This window comes from Triticum dicoccoides, chromosome 3A, assembly GCF_002162155.2.
Source record: "Triticum dicoccoides isolate Atlit2015 ecotype Zavitan chromosome 3A, WEW_v2.0, whole genome shotgun sequence".
Lineage (NCBI taxonomy): Eukaryota > Viridiplantae > Streptophyta > Magnoliopsida > Poales > Poaceae > Triticum > Triticum dicoccoides.
The window spans coordinates 583,100,764-583,118,496 of NC_041384.1; the positions used below are offsets into that span (position 1 = coordinate 583,100,764).

Consider the following 17,733-nt stretch of genomic DNA (forward strand, 5'->3'; position numbering starts at 1 on the left):
CCAGACCCTGCCCGCCAGGCTGCCCAGCAGGAAAAGGGTAATCCCTCGCCGCCGTCGCCTTCCTCCACGCAGGCATGGCCCGCCCCTCTCCCCCTGACAGCCCCGGCCCCACGCGACGTGGCACCCACCTACCAGTCAAACGAGGCGGGGCAGCCGCATTAACAGAGAGACGTGGCACCCACCTACTTTCTCCGCCACTGCCGCCCTTCCTTTTCCCCTTCTTCTTTTTTTCTTTTCTTTTCTTTCCCTTCTCCTCGCCCTCTGGCGATCGCCATCGCCGCCCCCCACCACCGCCACCAAATCCGCTTCGCTGCACCGCGAAGTCGCCGCCGAAAGCGGCGGTCCAAGCTCCCGACCCGCACTTCTATCAGCCGCTGCCCCACCGCGCGGGGAGACGAAGACGCCCGGCACTGCAGCATTTCTGCGCTGACGCCGCTGTGATTTGACCCCGGCGCCCGGTCGATCGCTTCTTGCTATTGGCTTCCCCTCCTTTTGGCCGGGTCGCTGGGTTCCAGTACAGGAGTTCAGCTCCGGCTGCTTTGTTCCTTCCGCTTCTTGGAGCTTTCCCCGCCCTCGCCTCGTGGTAGCCGCCAGCCCGCCCGCCAGAGCTTCCTCGGAGGTACGCTGTTGCTCATAGATAGTGAGCCCTGGGGGTCTCTGACCGACGGGATCGATTATGCTCGTGTCTTATTCTCTATCTAGTGTTCGTTGTGGCCTTGTGGGTGGGGATTGAGTTCTCCGTGGGGAAGATCTGTGCCCCCCTTGCTCGATAAGCAGTAAAGGTGATGGCGTTTTCACTGTTCGTGCTATGATTCGCCTGCTCAAGTCGGGGTTTAGCTTATCGATTTCGCACCTGAAGCTCTTTTGATGCTAGATAGTGTCCCACCAGCGATGATCTGCCTAGTGACCGGCTTGCCCGTTGCAGCGTTTGATTTGTGCGTGTTATTGCCAATTGCTGGGTAATTCTGAATAAGAGTTGCTTATTAGCTCGCCTTATGTTTTCGTTAGGGTACTCCCGATCTAATTTTACTAGCTAGTTCTCCTATGGATCTGATGATCTTGTATTTGGCTCAATTGCAAAAATTGGTGCAGTTGGTCTACTGAGCTGTGGCTATTCGTATTAGCTCGGCTCTCTTTAAAAATAGGTACAAACCATAACTTGTGTTCATTTGAGACTACTTTCAGGGTGGTTGAACATGGGATTGTCAAGTTAGCATAGCAGATCTTTTTGGAAAGTATTTCGTATGCATCAGTTGATACAAAAATTCTTTGTTTTACTAGATGAACCAACTGAAAATTTCTGTATTTCTTCAATGCTAGGTTTGTGCTGGAGGCTGAGAGGGTACAATCGGCCCAGTCGTCCCGGCCCGCAGCACAACAGGCCAGCAGGACCGACTCCTCTGCTCCAGCCGAGCGCCTGCTCTGTCCTCTCTCCCGCACCAGCCGCCCCCCGCCGGACCCGGACGCCCCGCCGTAGCCCGGCACGCCGCACCCTTCCCCGCCCTCCAACTCAAGCCGCCTTGCCTGCAAGTGGCTGCGCGCCTGCGCCCTGCGCCAGCGGCCAGCCACATCAGTCTCCCCGGCGGCCGGCGGTGTGCAGGCGTGCACCCTGGGCCCTGGGGCCTGGAGACGTGCAACATAACAGGCTAGCAGCTGGGAGCTGAGCAGCAGCCTGCAGCCACTTTTTTGCAGAGTCGATTTGCGGTTTGTCCAGAGCCGAAGGTAAGACTGAGGTGGACTAGGTTGCTACTCCCTCCGTCCCATAATATAAGAACGTTTTTGACACTAGTGTAGTATCAAAAACGTTCTTATATTATGGGACGGAGGGAGTAATTGTTTGCTAATTGCTATTCAGAGAACAATGATGATCCCTGCTAGCTAGCACAAACAATCAAGAGCAAGTTGCTAATTGTTATCCAGTACAGTACAGTACATGAACCGATGAACACATACGCATGTACATAATTTTGTTGTCAATTTTTTGTAAGGTGGATCACTCTGTATTCAAATTCTAGATCCGCCGTTGGTCATAAGCGCGTAGTTTTTGGCCCGGGGTTCACTGCAACCCTGGCTCTGATGAACCTGACTCGTCTGTGCTCTTGAAGATCTGTGCTTGCTGTGTATAGGGATGGGCGCTTCGTCGCGACTTGGTATCCATGTCAACGAGTATGCTCACACCATATCCGCCGAGGAGTTCCTCGCGGCACATCCGAACAATGTGTTGGAGAGCAGCGATCCAACAAGGGCATATTAGTATATTTTTGTATAGTTTATTTGTTCTGTATTTGTAAAAACATCTTAAACATATATCATCAAACCAAATAATCGACTTTGAATATTTCATCAAAGGCTGACTAACTTTGGATATATATGATCAAAGATCCATCGACTTTGTTACAGATCATCAAATTCCTCCAACCTTACTTCTATTTCTTTTTCCTTTTTCTTTCAGTCAGATCTTTCTCCGCGTCAGGTTTAGCTGGACTTTATGGTGGATGAAGCAGCAGTACACCAGGTCTCCCCGCTGTTGGCGCCAATGTCCAAGGAGGAAGCTCGGCGCTGCTTCTTTGATTTCATGACCAAGTAATTAGTGACCTGAATCTTTTGAATATCATACACTTGATTGATTCACCATTTGCAGTGGACATAGTGAATTGGCGGAGCTGTAGTGGAAACAAAAGCCCATTGCGAATTAACATGGTTTGATGACACAGTTGGTAGGAGCAGAGAACCAGATATCGACAGAAAGTTTTCAACATTTAGTACTGACATCGGGTAACTCAGTTAAAATGTCGCAGAACATGTATATAGCTTTTCACCAAATGTCGCAGTACATGTTTATCAAAATAATTATTAGCTAATCTTAAAAAATGATGCTATTCATAACTGAAAACTTTATCAATCTATAACTGTTGTAACTTCATTTACAATTACTAGTAGAACAATCCACTTATTTTTGGAACAACAATGTGATTACCCAACAAGCGTCAGCCATCTCAAGGAGTCGTGTCTAGTATTCCCCTTTGAATTGTGCGTGAACTTTTACTTCTTGACTTGAATTTGGAAGGAACGATATATTACTCCCTTCTTTTGTGTGTTTTGGAGAACATTTTTTGGTGATATATGCCCAGCTGGTTTGTAGGATACAACTAGTATGTGTTTCCTTGCTCCGCATAGACACTTCTATTGAAATTTTATTTTTCTACTTTTCCTGTGGTTGTGAATTTTTTGTACTAATCATATATGTGTGTGTTGTTATTGTCAACAGAGTTACACAATATGAGGAGCTAGTTGATGCCGGAAAAATGTTTCTTGTAAAGTTTCGTCAGGAATTAGGTTGGTTCATTCTTCTCCATGAATACCCCAGTGTTGGTTCCTTTGCTTTGTATTGTATTCTCTGACCATTTTTTATGGAAGTCCCTTTCCTAGAATCCCTATTTGTACAATTAATAGGTCTAGTGATTCCCCCATTTGCTGACATGTCAGACCTATTGATAGTTAGGAACTTAGAAGATATGTAAGCAGCCAGGGTCCTAAAGTGTGCTCCAGACATGGCGCTAAACTGCTAAAGTAGAAACCTTCATCATTTGCTCTCACAGATGTTAACATTTTTTACTAGCATTTCTTGTACTGTAATACTGAACAAAGTGATAAATTGATTTCGCATTTCGACAATTTTATTTGGTAGTTTCTTGAAGCTGTAATTTTTTTCATGAAGTAAATTTCTGCTCTAAGCTTTGGTGAATTTGCCAGTGAAGTTTATGAAGTAAATTTCATGGTAAGGTTTTGAGGTGTCAATTGCCAGTGAACAACTTATGCATAAAAATCTTGCTTGGATTTCTGAACATTATTGTGTTGATAGATACTGCACAGTCCCCTATTATTTCTTTTGCACTTATGTTCAAATTCCATGACTCACTTATTTCAGAGCATTTTCGAAGACCAATGATTCCCATGGAATCAGGTGCTGTCAGTCAGTTAGTCAAATCTAACTACACTGATCGACTGAAGTCCTATCTTGAAGCAGGCTGCCACCTTCAGCACCAAAGTATCTGGAATATTAACCAGTGTAAGTTAAAAGTCACTTTTCCTGTGCCTGAGTGTATCGTGTATCTATACTAGAGCGCTGCTGTTTTATTATTAATCTAGCAGATATGTTTTTCCATTTGAATTTCTTCCTGGTGGTCTTTTTATCTAGTTGATTAGATGAAGTTACACTGCTGTGTGTATGTAACTCACAGTACAGAAAAATGCCATGTAGAATACTATACAATGCTTCAGCTTTTTTAGCGTGCTGCTGTGATCAAATGAGTAGGCCCTCTTGTGCAACCCACGATGCTGAAATATTGTGCATCTTGGTTACTGTGGCAGCAGGGCACAACTGCATTATCTATGTTCAGGTTTTGATCTGTTAGTTTAATTGTAAGGTTATCGATAAGAGTTTCGATTGTATTAGAGTGTTAGATATAGAGTTTGAGCTCAGTGACAGGCCAATGACAGTGGATAGATTCTGATTGTTAGGGGAAATACCTGTTCTGTTGCAAATCAGCCAGAACTCATGGTACCAAAAGATATTATAAATTCAAGTAACTCTTTGTAACACTAGGGTTTTAATATAGGACCCTAGTTATTATGCATGATTCTTATCTTTGGACATGTCTATTTGGCTGAAACTAGTATCTCTCATTTGTAACAAACATATTTACATTTAGTCAGTAGCTTTTTAACTATTTCTGTCTGATAGTACAGTAACTTTTTGCAGTACAGTCTTGCGAGGAGAAACTTGAGGACCATATAAATAAAGGTAGCTTCATCTCTCTGTTAATCATTACTGCATAACTTATTCCATGGTCTCAGAGAAGGTGTTGTTACTTAGTTGCAGTGAAACAGCTGTGATGGTCTAATTTACTCAGAAGCACGCACACTGGTCTTTGTTTGAATTTTTGCGTTTCCTCATTCCTTCTCCCTTTTCCTCTTTTCTTTAAGACACACAGTACTTGCTAGTAGAAGCATTTTCTTTCACTTTCACGTCCTCATTTTACAATGTGCACAACAATGAACCTTCATGTTCTCTTTTCGTGGATATCGAACTTAAACTCATTATTCATCTGCTCATACCTTACTACTGACCTGTGCTGTCTAATATTTTTATGTTTTCCATTTTATTTTCCCCAGCTAAAGTTTTGATTGAAGAACTTGAATGCCTGGCCGAGGATGTTTATAGCACTACGCTAACAGCCAGCCTTAGTATCTTAGAAGCTTCAGATTGCTCTGATGGCGATAATAACCTGCCAGCAGATTGTTCTGAGGTGTGAATTCTCTTTGTAGTCTTTCCGCCCCATGCTTTATTACTTCAGCCTCGAGTTTTTCAGTTGGTTAAAATACTATGGCCTGTAGGAACATTGACTAAGCCTCACCCAAAAATGTTGGCACCATATTTTACCAGGATGAAGGGCAGTCTGTGGATCCGCTGGACAGCGCAGTATCTTACTCGAGCGTTATGATTCTGGTTCAGAATATGTTAAAGCTGGATTATTCGATGCAGGTTCGCAAAGAAGCATCTACATGCCACTACTTTCTGTTTACTTTTGGTTGCTATTTTGTGACAGAAGTTTGCTATCCTGCAGGAGAAGATAGTCAAGGCACTGTGCCTTAAAACACCATCGTCGGAGCTAGATGGCTATTGTCTAATGTGGGACTTGCGGCCGTATATTGATGACAATGTGATGCAGCTTGCCTGGAAATTCATTTCTTAGAAGCGGAAGCGGACCATGCTTGATGATAAACTGAGCAGTGTGAACATTAGTGCCTCATAGACAATGATTTTCCAGCAAGTATCCCTATTTACCCTTAGCAGTTTAAATCTTTTAGAGATATTTCTTGATTCTTAAGTTGGTTATTTCCTAATGTTTGTTAGTTCGACTTAGCCTCCAAGTTTGTAAGTTGGCTATATAATGCCTAGGAATATCAGTGAATAGACAAGAAAAATAGTCCCAATTATCTCTCGAAGATTCTCCCCTGCTCTTAGTTGTAGGGAAGCCCCCTCCTGGCTGGGTGTCGCGCGTCATATCTTACAAGAAAGGCAGTGCGCGCTTTGCTGCGCCGCTTATGTCCTTAGGGTTGTACATGTTTTGTTTTATGTGATAATTTTTATAAGTTGTGAAAATTATTTACGTGCTAGTTGGTTTGGTGTGTGGGGGAAACAATGGAGTATGTTTTTTTACCAGAGATATCCATGGACAGACTTTACGGAATCATGGTTACAAATGAATGTGTCAATTTATGGTTAAAAATTAGGAAAAGAGTGGCCCAACGGTGAAAATCTGGGAAGTGATTGGTGGGAGAGTGTTTGCTATGGGCAATCCATAATATAATTTTCATTTTTTTTATTGTGGTATTTGTGTAGGTCTTTTTGACCGTGTGACTGGAGGGCGTCTTTTAATTAATACAAACACATTAGAAAATTACCTATGTTGTTGGCCGCATGTGTTGTGTTGATGCTAAACGTGTCATAGTCGATATTTTCTTTTTGTCAATGAAGGCCCACATCACTTAAGCACTTACCAAGGGATCCATTCATCTAGAGATCCCACCATAAAGCACAGGCCAACGACACAATCAATTGTGTATTCAATCTAAATTGAAGACCTCAGTTGAATGAGGGGCTTGAAAATCCGGGAGCTTAATGAAGTTAGAGATTTCATTAGGCCATAACCAAGGATTGACCAAGTCAAGTCAAGGATTAAATGTCAAAATTGAATGATTAATTTTAAATTGAATACCTTAATTAATTGCGAGGCCTTTTAAATTAGAGAGCTTAGTGTTATAGAAGATATATATGCAAACCCCGCCTACCAAACAACTTCATACGAAGTGGATTGTATATGGAGGGGTTCGGGGCCTTTCAAAGGGATTTGAGGGGATTGGGTGTATAGCTGGTCAAACGGGCCAGGCCAACTAGGCTAGCATGTGAGCATCCCGGCACAGCCCGGGCCTTTCAAAGGGATTTGAGGGGATTGGGTGTATAGCTGGTCAAACGGGCCAGGCCAACCAGGCTAGCACGTGAGCATCCCGGCACAGCCCGCGGCACGCCTTGGACCGTGCTTGGGCTTGGAGGCTGGGCACACGGGTCGGCACGGCACGACCCGTTTATTTATTTTTTAATCTTTTCAAAATATTGGATGGAAAAAAAGTGGATTCACATACTCCTTAAAATCCCCACCTCCCAAAACCTCCCCAATCCTATTCCATCAAACGAGGCCTTAAGTGGGGTCTAGAGGGTGATTTGTCTGGTTTAGAATAGTTTTGGGGATGGCATTAAGAACTCAGTTTTAAACATGAAGGGTTATGTGATCCAAATTGGATACTCTTTAGGCTTATCTGTACTTTTTTCCCAAAGGGTATGATGAGACACCCGGAATAGCAAAACTGCCACTGTCACTGCGATGCGTCATCCATGGCCAGTTCCGGACTCGCCGTACCGGAGGAAGCTACGCGGAAGGCTCCGGCCAAAGCAGCTCTATTTGCACAAGGCTCGGCCTTGGAGAATAAAACCTGGCATGTTGAATTTCTTCAAAGTGACTGAATTGTCAATCTCGTCACCCGTACAACAATAAGTCAACACCCACACTAAGTAAAATATTAAAATGGAAATGATGAATCCTAAACGTTAGGCTTTTAAGTATGGTAACCCGAACGTTTTTTATAGCAAGTTTAGTTGACGCGAGGTGGCAAGTTTAGTTGGCAAACATGAAAATCTGAACTAAAATTGCCATAAAAATATGTTTGGGTTGCCATGCTTAAAATCTGAACGTTCGGAATTTACCAGAGTCCTATTGAAATAGGTGAACAAAAAATGAGTTATAGAAAAAAATTTACTACCACTCTTTGTGGTTAGAAACATGCCAATCTCACGGAGACAAATCGCCGCGTAACCCATTCCATTGAATTAACTCTTCTTCCACCATTGCCAAAGAAAAGAAGCCACGACCACTCTCCCGAGACTCTCCCACAAAGGTGAAGAAGCAAGCACTCCTGACGCTAAGTCAAAGTGACTGAATTGTCAATCTGTCACCTGTACAACAATAAGTCAACACACACACTAAGTAAAATATTGAAACGGAAATGACGAATCCCAAAAGTTTGGCTTTTAAGCATGGCAACCCGAACGTTTTTTATGGCAACTTTAGTTGACGCGAGGTGACAAGTTTAGTTGGCAAACATGAAAATCCGAACTAAAATTGCCATAAAAAATGTTTAGGTTGTCATGCTTAAATTCCGAACGTTCGAAATTCACCGGGTCCTATTGAAGTAGGTGAACGAAAAATGAGTTATAGAAAAAAATTGTGGAATAAAATGTAAACATAAATTAAGCAAAAAACACATACAGAAAAATATTTGACAAAAAACTGCCAATCTCGTCACCCGTAACAAATATGAGTTATGGAACAAAATTCGTGGAATAATACTTTTAATTAAAAATATTTTGTTGCAGAAAATATAATCATAAATTAAGCAGAAAATGCATAGAGCACATTTGACGCAAAAATTGCGTATTTGACAAAAAACTGCCAATCTCGTCACCCGTAACAAATATGAGTTATGGAACAAAATTCGTGGAATAATACTTTTAATTAAAAATATTTTGTTGCAGAAAATATAATCATAAATTAAGCAGAAAATGCATAGAGCACATTTGACGCAAAAATTGCGTGGTCGGCAGGATTCGAACCTGCGCGGGCAAAGCCCACATGATTTCTAGTCATGCCCGATAACCACTCCGGCACGACCACTTCTGTGAGTACTTTCTGTTGGTTTATTAATAATATTAATAACATACGGCATGGGGCCAATCCACCCTGCAACTTTTACCATGGAAAGACATGGCGGCAGCAGAAGCCGCCTCGTCTTCGACCGCCGCTACGGATGAAAGTACGAGTACACCGACCTCTAACCCTTTTATTCTCACTCTCTTTCTTTCCTGGTCTTATTCATGTTCGTATGTAGTAATAGCCAAACACATACTGAATTTGGATGGACCAACCAAGTTATCTCCATATGTTTCCAAAAAGAGCAAATTCATGACAAAACGAGCTTCAAAATTTTATGCCAACTGTCTCCAAAGTTTATCATCCAAATCAATATCAAAAACCGTAATCTCTTGTAGTCAAAACTAGCACGAACAAGCAGCTGGCGTCCCAGGATTGGCACAAGAGACAGTTCAACCGACATACTGATGGAGCATACAGTTACATCACACAAGAAGTTGAGAATGGCATTACTACCCACACCATTAGCTTTATGCAACAGGACTGTAAATTCCCGTATCAGCAATCTCATTCATAAAGACATGTTCTCAAAACAGTCATTGCAGGTCAAGGAAACACCGAAAGAAATTCCGGAGTGGGAGCCAGCCTAAAATAGATACCATGACCTCCTATACGATCCATGCCACAATGGTTGGAAGAATAGTTCAATTTACTTGCATCTCACACTGGTCATCTGCTGAATCCAATTGAATGTGCAGTGGCCCTATATCTGAGACCTCTTCAATACCTTCAGCGGGCTGAGAGGGAGAGAAACACTATTACAATTTCGTCAATCTCCAGAAAATGAGAAAAGCATGGGTAAAAAAAATTACCCAGAGGAATTCTAGAAGGCACCACACAAGGTAATTTATGATCATAACGAGGCAAAACAGTTTGCCTGCCCAAACTCCACATGTCAGGTATCTACACCATTAAGGGTACAGAACATCAGCGACTTCCTTTTGTGTTTGCCGTCGTTGGGAAAATGTGGTGGTATTGCCCACAGTTTGACCAGTACAGCTAACCACTATATGGAACATAAAAAGTATAGAATTAACACTTTGACAGACAATATATGTAAGGACAGCTGACGATCCAAAAATAAAATCTGGTCTTCAGTTACAAATAATCTGAAATGACAGAAGATGAATTTACAGTCCCTGCTCTACCTTTTACTCACCGGGGAAGACGATCTAGCAAATTAGTGTTTGATGACTGCATTGCACGATCGTAGACAATCTCTGTTCTTTTGGCCACATCATCCCAACTATAGAGTTTTTTCATCTACGATGCACATTAGATTTGAATAAGCACAAAAGGACTTTGCATATCAATTTTCTACTAAAGGAAAAACTGGTGCAGAACGCCCTTTTCTGAGAGGGGTCCAATGCGCAGTAAGGTCGACCAGGTGCATAGAGTTAAAACTCACCGGACGATGCATAATTTGGGGATCTATACCAGGAAGTATGTCGATGGCTTGCCTGACAGCTCGTACCATATCTTCTGGATCTGGTTCTGCAAGCACTATCATGTCATCTGGTAGAACCTGAAAAAGAGTCATTTGTAGGAAACTGCAAATTGTCCAACTAGCTGGAATTTATTTTTCTCTACAAAAGAAAAACTTCAAAATTATAAATAGCATACCTCTGGAACCCCTCCGACTCTAGTGCTTACTGTCAACAGCCCGCAGCTTGCTGCTTCCAGAATGGCTATGCAAAATGCTTCTGTAAGCGAACTACAAGAGCAAAGGCTAAGCCTCACGTCTCAGTATTACCATGGTTAATTGCACTATGCACAACTTTCATAAACAATGTTAACTTATCCACCTTCTAATTTTCAAACAATATTAGGATTATGTAAGTGAAAAAGAAAAACTATTTTCTTTCTGTTTGCATTAGGTCCATGAAATACATACTTATAATTCCATAAGAAATATTCCCGCAACATCAGTATGTTTTATCACATGATATTCTACATACATGTTTGAAGAACCAGAGGTTCACAGGAACAATTATTCAATAATCTGGCACGAATATGACCAAGTGCAGAAAAGATCCAATGTATCCAAAGTGGCTCAAAATATCTGTTCTAGGAGAGCGCTAAGCATTCAAACATTCAAATACAGCAATTTTAGCTACTCTGTTAATGGTAGTGATCATTGCCACAGACGCCATGGGTTTTCAGAATTCAATGGACAAGTTTGGTAAAAGCAACTTCATCCATCGCAACAAAAACTGAAAATTGGAACCTGACAGGACTATTTCAACAGATAAGAGTATACGATAATCGATGGCAAAGTAGAAATCCAGTAAGAACAGAAAAAGGCACATATATAACCAACAATCTAGATATTTTGAACACAAAAGAATGAATACTCAGAAAGGTACCTGTTAAGAAATATATGACCAGATATCAGAACAGATCATACTTGAGCACGAGGTACAGCCCCTAACATCTCAACTCTATTCTGAAGGGAGAACTTCTCCCTCATCTCTTCAAGTCGCACACGTTTTGGACCATCGCCTCCAACAATAAAACGAACCTGAGAAATCCAAGATTTATTAACTGAGGGAACATAATCCACTATAACTCCAAAACAACATAGAATAAGAAAGTAAAGGTGCAAGATGGTAACGTATGAACCAAAACATTCTACGAAGCTGAACTGTCAGGCAATTTATTATATATATCAGACCAGAAAGGATGACAGTGATCAAAACAGTATGTCTATATGCCGAGTTACGAACTTTTTCGGCCTTATAGTAAATACATGTAGTTCACCTTTTCTTATTTCATGAGTGGCTCATGCAAAGAGTGCTGTAGTTTTTAGCTATAACCCACCTTTGGAAATAAAGGGCATACTTCTGGAATGACTTCAACAAGAAGGTCGGCACCTTTTCAATATACTAATCTACTTATCACAACAATAATGATTACATCACAGCTTAAGCGGTTCGAGGAGGGAGTAAACATTGTAGTATCCACTGCATTAGGAACCATGAAAACCTTCTCTGGAGATATCCCTGACCTCAAGACAGTGTTCTCTTTGCTTGTGTGAGATACACATATGGCCTGATCAATATCTGCAAGAGTAAACTGCAGCACCTTATTCATGTGAATGCTTCCAACATCAGCAAAACCATAAAGCGAGTGGTCCGTGAAGACAACTTTGTACCCCATCGTCCTAGCATGCATCAATGCTTCATGGCACATTGTTGAAAAGGCCTGATGCCCATGCACAACTGATATCTTCTCACGAATAAGAATGGTCCTTATAATTGGAAATGTCATGAATAATGTAGGCAGTGTATTCTGCGTCAGGAATGGCCTCCATGGCACATAATAAACCTTCAAGCCGTCAGTAACATATCGTACTCCAGAACGTTTCCCATATGCATGTGTCATGACAACAACCTACAGAATAACAAATGGCATTTTCTCAAAAGTTTACTCAGAAATAGTATAAATGAGCAGAGCAGGATAACAAACACGTAGTTCATTAGGTAAAGACCTTATGGCGAAGCTTAAGGAGGCACTGCGATAGATAATAGATGTGGCTTTCCACACCGCCAAAGTTTGGGAAGAAAAAGTCAGACACCATCAAAATCCTGTGCTTTCTGCTCTGCCCATCCATTGTGTTCCGAAACACTTAAACCTGAAATAACATAAGCCGATTCATTCACTAATGGAAAAGAGAGTCTAAACAATGCAGGCTAGTGACCTTTAAATCAAACTCATGTTGTCCATATTGATACATCATGCTTAATCTCTAGCTAAATCACTGGCGTATGGAAACAAATTCTGAACATGAAAAGGTGTTAAATTATAAGTAATGATTTTAAAGTGGCGTGTCAGATAAGGGCAATTATCAAATGTTCATTGCCAACCAAAATAAAGTAGAAGGTTTGCCAGAAAGATCTAGGGGGTAGGAGGAGAAGGAGGAGGTTCTGCTCGCCTGTGACGTGACGATTGGCTGAAAGAAGAGGAGGAACCGTTGCCCGTGTTCGTGGATCTGGAGCAACGAGCTCACGAGTGTGGGGCACGATGAAGGCATGAAGACGGAGAAGCAGAAGGAGATGGGAGAGGAGGGGGGCTAACCTTAGTCGAAGCGGGAGGAGGAAGGCGACCGCCGGACCGTCGCCGGAGCGGCTGGGGGGTTCGAGGGCTTGTTGATCCGGGCCACCTGAGAAGTGCGTTTGGGCGGTGTGACCATTCCGCCAGATCGAAGCCGTTCGGAGTGCATCGGACGGTGGGCGGTTTTCGACCTCTGTTTAAAAGGGTTTAAGCAAACAAAACCCTGCCACGAACCGAAAGCCCACCCTGGCCGAGCGGGAGTGTCGGCGCCGATTCATGCTGCCGCTACTAGGGACACGGCCACCGCCGCCGCCTCTTCTCGGCATTGGAGGCGGCGGGAAGCCCGCACTACGGCGGCGACAGGCGGCGGTGGTACGAGGAGGAGGGCAAGGCGGTGAAGGTGTCGGTGTGGTGGGACTTCAGGAACTGCCACGTCCCCCGGAACATCAACGTCTGCCGTGTCGCCCAGCGTGTCTCCACCGCGGTCCGCACCGCCGGCGTCCGCGGCCCGCTCGCCATCACCGCGCGGCGCATGATGCGCTAGTTGCCACTGGGGTCGTCATCTCCCACTTCCCAGGCAGTTGCGTCCTCCCATCCCATCTTTCCGTTCCATTTCCATCTGCGTGCTTGCGATTTCAGCTGCGTGTTATTTGGGAATTTCGTGGTGCGTTTGGCTTGTTGTGCTGCTGGTGCCTGGTGATTTGCAGCGCATTGCTATGTTTTGAGTTGTTAGTATGCTTGGGTTAATGGTCATGAATTGCGAATCATAGTTCTGTTTATTCCTACTATTTTGCACAATCGAATACCACAAATGAGTGACTTTGACAATACACTTGGGTTTTTTATAAGGAAGGAGGACCCCCGGCCTCCGCATCTGGGCGATGCATACTACCACTTTATTAGTTATTCTCACAAGACCTTATAAAATCATACAACAGTAAGACTAAAGTCACCGTCTAAGCAACAACTGTCATTACTCCTATCCAATTGATGAAGAGGCGACGATAGCCTGAGCCTAATACCAAACAAACATCGCAGCCAAACCTAGACATCTAAAACCTGAGGTCCCAACCAAGACGCCTGCCGGGTATGGGGCACCTACGAGTCCGGCGCACTCCTCAATCAGGACGCGTGCCGGGTATGAGGCCGCCGCAGCCACTTGTCATCAAACCATCTTCAGTGTTGTACTACTACATCCACCTTGCCCGGTCTACCAGACGTCGACGCCATCACGACGCCAGACAATGTCACCCTCCTGCGCGAGTCCATCATCGCACATCAGACTCCTAATCTCCGGGGCGCCATGCCAGCTAGATCTGTCACCATCCATGTGTATGATGAAGCACCGCTCCACCAAAAGACGTCGTCCACTGGTCCCGCGAGCCCGCGTACACCCGAAGGTAGCATATAGTAGTAACTTCTCCACCGCGATGCCTTCAAGAAGGGAACGACGTCGTAGAGCGCTGCCACCGCCGGCTTTGGCATCTAGCCAAGAGTAGGTTTTCACCTAGATCTGTTTGAAGAACTCCATCCAGCTTCTTGTGCACGGACCGCCGCCTTCTCTGTCGGAGACTAGATCAAAAGGATCCAGCCGCCGCCGCCAGATCCATGCAGCCAACATCGGGAGATGACGACAGTCTCCCCATACCAGAGCTAGCAGGAACTGGAGCAGATCGAGTCGGAGACGATGATACTCCTAGATCTCCGGTAGACCAGCGAACCACCGGCGCCAGCCGGGCCGCCGCCACCCCCCGCGTCGTCCGGTAGTCACCAGATCCGGGACGAGCCGGAACCGGTCGGACCAACGGGCGCGCCGCCACCCAGCCGTGGGGTCGTCGCCCCGGTGACCGTCGCCCCCTGTGCATCCGGCCGATTCCCACCGGCACCAGCACAGCCGCCGCTGCTGGGACGTCACGCCGCCGTAGGCCGAAGTGGGGGCCGCATCTCCACAGATCTGGGCGTCTGCACCACCCATGGATTCGGGGGAGAGGGGAGAGGCCCTCCGCCACCGCGTTGCACGCACGAGCTTTGCCCGGCGCCGACTACCTGCGGCGGCGGAGGGGAGGACGGGACGTCGAGGAGGGTCGTTGGCGACAGAGGTTGGCCCTTGTGTCACCCGCGAGGGGGGCGACGCGAGAGGGGAGCAAAACAAAATTAGCAAATGCAAACACAGATGCACCGCCTCGCACTTGGGTTGCTTAGAATTGAATTGCGCTTGTGCTTTTGAATAATGCTATCAATTTGACAGCTAGTAGTACATCAGTTTTTGTGTTGCTTTTCAGAAAGTGTGGCTTCCTCCTTATGGAAATTTCATGCCATACTGGCATTAGCGACTGGCATGGTACATAATAGCCAGCCTGCTACTTGACTTTACACTTGCCTGCTCTGGAGCTTGACTTTACACTTGCCTGCTCTGGAGTTAGAGCATCTCCAACAGCCGCGTAACGAGCGGCGCGCTAAAAATATATTTATAGCATCAAAATAGCCAGTTTTTGCGCGCCGTGGAGCACTGGCTCCAGCGGCTGCTGCAAAAAATTGCGCACACGCGCCGTTCCAGCAGACGCGCTAAACTACAGCGCGCGAGCAGCCGACGCTTGCAATATATTTATTTTGGAGACAATATAGTGATATTTCAAACATCGAAACAAGATATAGCATAGTTTAAAATCACCCAACCAAGTTCATGACATAGAAGTTCAAAATCATGCCACATCACATCATCATCCAACCAAGTTCAAAATCATCTAGCCAGGTTCAAAATCACCCAACCAACTTCATCATGACATAAAAGTTCACACAAACAAATGGCACATCAACAATCATGCCGCATCCTCATCTTCGTCCTCCTCTTCCCCCGATTCTTCTTCCTCACCCGAAGACGATTCTTCCTCCTCTTCATTGTCGCACGCCGCATCATTATGGGAAGCTCGGAAGGTGTTGGCAAGATCTCCAACGGCATCATGCGAAGGTATGTGAGGCACACCGGAAGACATGCGTCCATCCATGTCACCCGGAGGTGCTCCCATGCCTCCCATGAGAGACGCAAAACTCATGCCTCCCATAGTAGCTCTGGATCTTCAAATCGCGAGTATCCACAAAACTAGGCTGTGTTCGGCATGGCTCTCGCTCGGGCGCCTCCGCGGCCCTCACCTACCGCTCCTGCCTCACCCACCGCGCCATGCGCAGCCCCCCTCGCCGCGTCGGCCTTCATTGATGCTGCCTTCGGCCGGGTCCTGCCCTGTGTCGCCTTGCAGGATGCATGGGATGCCTCGATGCCCAGCCTCGCGGACTCAGTCTCCGGGCGGATCTTCCCATGTGTGGCTCTACGGGAGGTGAGCGCTGGTGAGATCCGGGTAAGTGATTCCCCCAGCTCCTCTTCTTGTCCTCTGTCTGCTTCGCAGCCGCCCGTCGTAGTGCTCCCACCTCCATCTTGGGCCGCAGTGGTGGCTGCGCCCGACAGGTCTAGCCTGCAGTCAATCGTGGTAGTGCATGGCCGCGAGGATTCGCTTGTCGCCGGGCTGGAGCCTTGCCCTGTGGATGGCCCTAATGCGGCGATGGCCTTGGCTGCACCGGTGATTCGTTTCTCTCTTGCTCCGTCTGGCTCGGCATCTATTGCTGATGGGGCTGGCGTGGGCCGGACGGAGGTCTCCTCTCGGCGTGCTCTGAAGACGGCGAGGCGTCAGGCGTGTGAGGATGCCCGGTGCTTAAAAGATTTGCGTCTGCGGACCCATGATCGCCCTGCTCCGTCTGCTGCCGCTGAAGGATTCAAGAGGAGATTTGGCAATCTGTGTTACCGCTGCCTGGTGAAGGAAATATGCCCTAGAGGCAATAATAAAGTTATTATTTATTTCCTTATTTCATGATAAATGTTTATTATTCATGCTAGAATTGTATTAACCGGAAACATAATACATGTGTGAATACATAGACAAACAGAGTGTCACTAGTATGCCTCTACTTGACTAGCTCGTTAATCAAAGATGGTTATGTTTCCTAACCATAAACAAAAGAGTTGTTATTTGATTAACGGGATCACATCATTAGGAGAATGATGTGATTGACATGACCCATTCCATTAGCTTAGCACCCGATCGTTCAGTATGTTGCTATTGCTTTCTTCATGACTTATACATGTTCCTATGACTATGAGATTATGCAACTCCCGTTTGCCGGAGGAACACTTTGTGTGCTACCAAACGTCACAACATAACTGGGTGATTATAAAGGAGCTCTACAGGTGTCTCCAAAGGTACATGTTGGGTTGGCGTATTTCGAGATTAGGATTTGTCACTCCGATTGTCGGAGAGGTATCTCTGGGCCCTCTCGGTAATGCACATCACATAAAGCCTTGCAAGCATTGCAACTAATGAGTTAGTTGTGAGATGATGTATTACGGAACGAGTAAAGAGACTTGCCGGTAACGAGATTGAACTAGGTATAGGATACCGACGATCGAATCTCGGGCAAGTAACATACCGATGACAAAGGAAACAACGTATGTTGTTATGCGGTCTGACCGATAAAAGATCTTCGTAGAATATGTAGGAGCCAATATGGGCATCCAGGTCCCGCTATTGGTTATTGACCAAAGACGTGTCTCGGTTATGTCTACATTGTTCTCGAACCATAGGGTCCGCACGCTTAAGGTTTCGGTGACAGTTATATTATGAGTTTATGAGTTTTGATGTACCGAAGGAGTTCGGAGTCCCGGATGAGATCGGGGACATGACGAGGAGTCTCGAAATGGTCGAGATGTAAAGATCGATATATTGGACGACTATATTCGGACATCGGAAAGGTTCCGAGTGATTCGGGTATTTTTTGGAGTACCGGAGAGTTACGGGAATACGTA

General features: G+C 45.2%; 1 protein-coding gene, 1 non-coding gene and 1 pseudogene across 4 annotated transcripts; 1 reads left to right on the top strand and 2 right to left on the bottom strand.

The window, feature by feature from the left end:
- Nucleotides 1-207: 207 nt before the first annotated feature.
- LOC119269349 lies at nucleotides 208-6,180 on the top strand. Of its 3 annotated transcripts, none has more exons than XM_037551152.1 (9): nucleotides 208-619; nucleotides 1,321-1,722; nucleotides 2,127-2,583; nucleotides 3,269-3,336; nucleotides 3,929-4,069; nucleotides 4,763-4,804; nucleotides 5,176-5,309; nucleotides 5,447-5,545; nucleotides 5,628-6,180. In XM_037551152.1, exons 3-9 carry the CDS (start codon nucleotides 2,489-2,491, stop codon nucleotides 5,754-5,756), a joined length of 708 nt encoding a protein of 235 aa, XP_037407049.1. In that variant the 5' UTR covers nucleotides 208-619; nucleotides 1,321-1,722; nucleotides 2,127-2,488; the 3' UTR covers nucleotides 5,757-6,180. The 3 variants fall into 3 exon arrangements, with proteins under 3 accessions (XP_037407049.1, XP_037407048.1, XP_037407050.1); XM_037551151.1 differs by having other exon boundaries at nucleotides 2,453-2,583; XM_037551153.1 differs by having other exon boundaries at nucleotides 2,457-2,583.
- A 2,530-nt stretch (nucleotides 6,181-8,710) lies between these two features.
- Nucleotides 8,711-8,792, bottom strand: TRNAS-AGA. The gene has a single exon. It is a non-coding gene; the product is annotated as a tRNA-Ser (tRNA).
- Nucleotides 8,793-9,142: 350 nt separating this feature from the next.
- On the bottom strand, nucleotides 9,143-12,441 carry LOC119272602 (annotated as a pseudogene).
- Nucleotides 12,442-17,733: the final 5,292 nt, after the last annotated feature.

What these genes read in the sequence shown, in the direction of transcription:
- LOC119269349 (XM_037551152.1), top strand. Translation starts at nt 2,489, where the DNA reads ATGGTGGATGAAGCAGCAGTACACCAGGTCTCCCCGCTGTTGGCGCCA. An exon ending in AAAGTTTCGTCAGGAATTAG is followed by an intron (nt 3,337 to 3,928) that starts GTTGGTTCATTC and finishes CACTTATTTCAG; the next exon opens with AGCATTTTCGAAGACCAATG. An exon ending in TGCCAGCAGATTGTTCTGAG is followed by an intron (nt 5,310 to 5,446) that starts GTGTGAATTCTC and finishes ATATTTTACCAG; the next exon opens with GATGAAGGGCAGTCTGTGGA.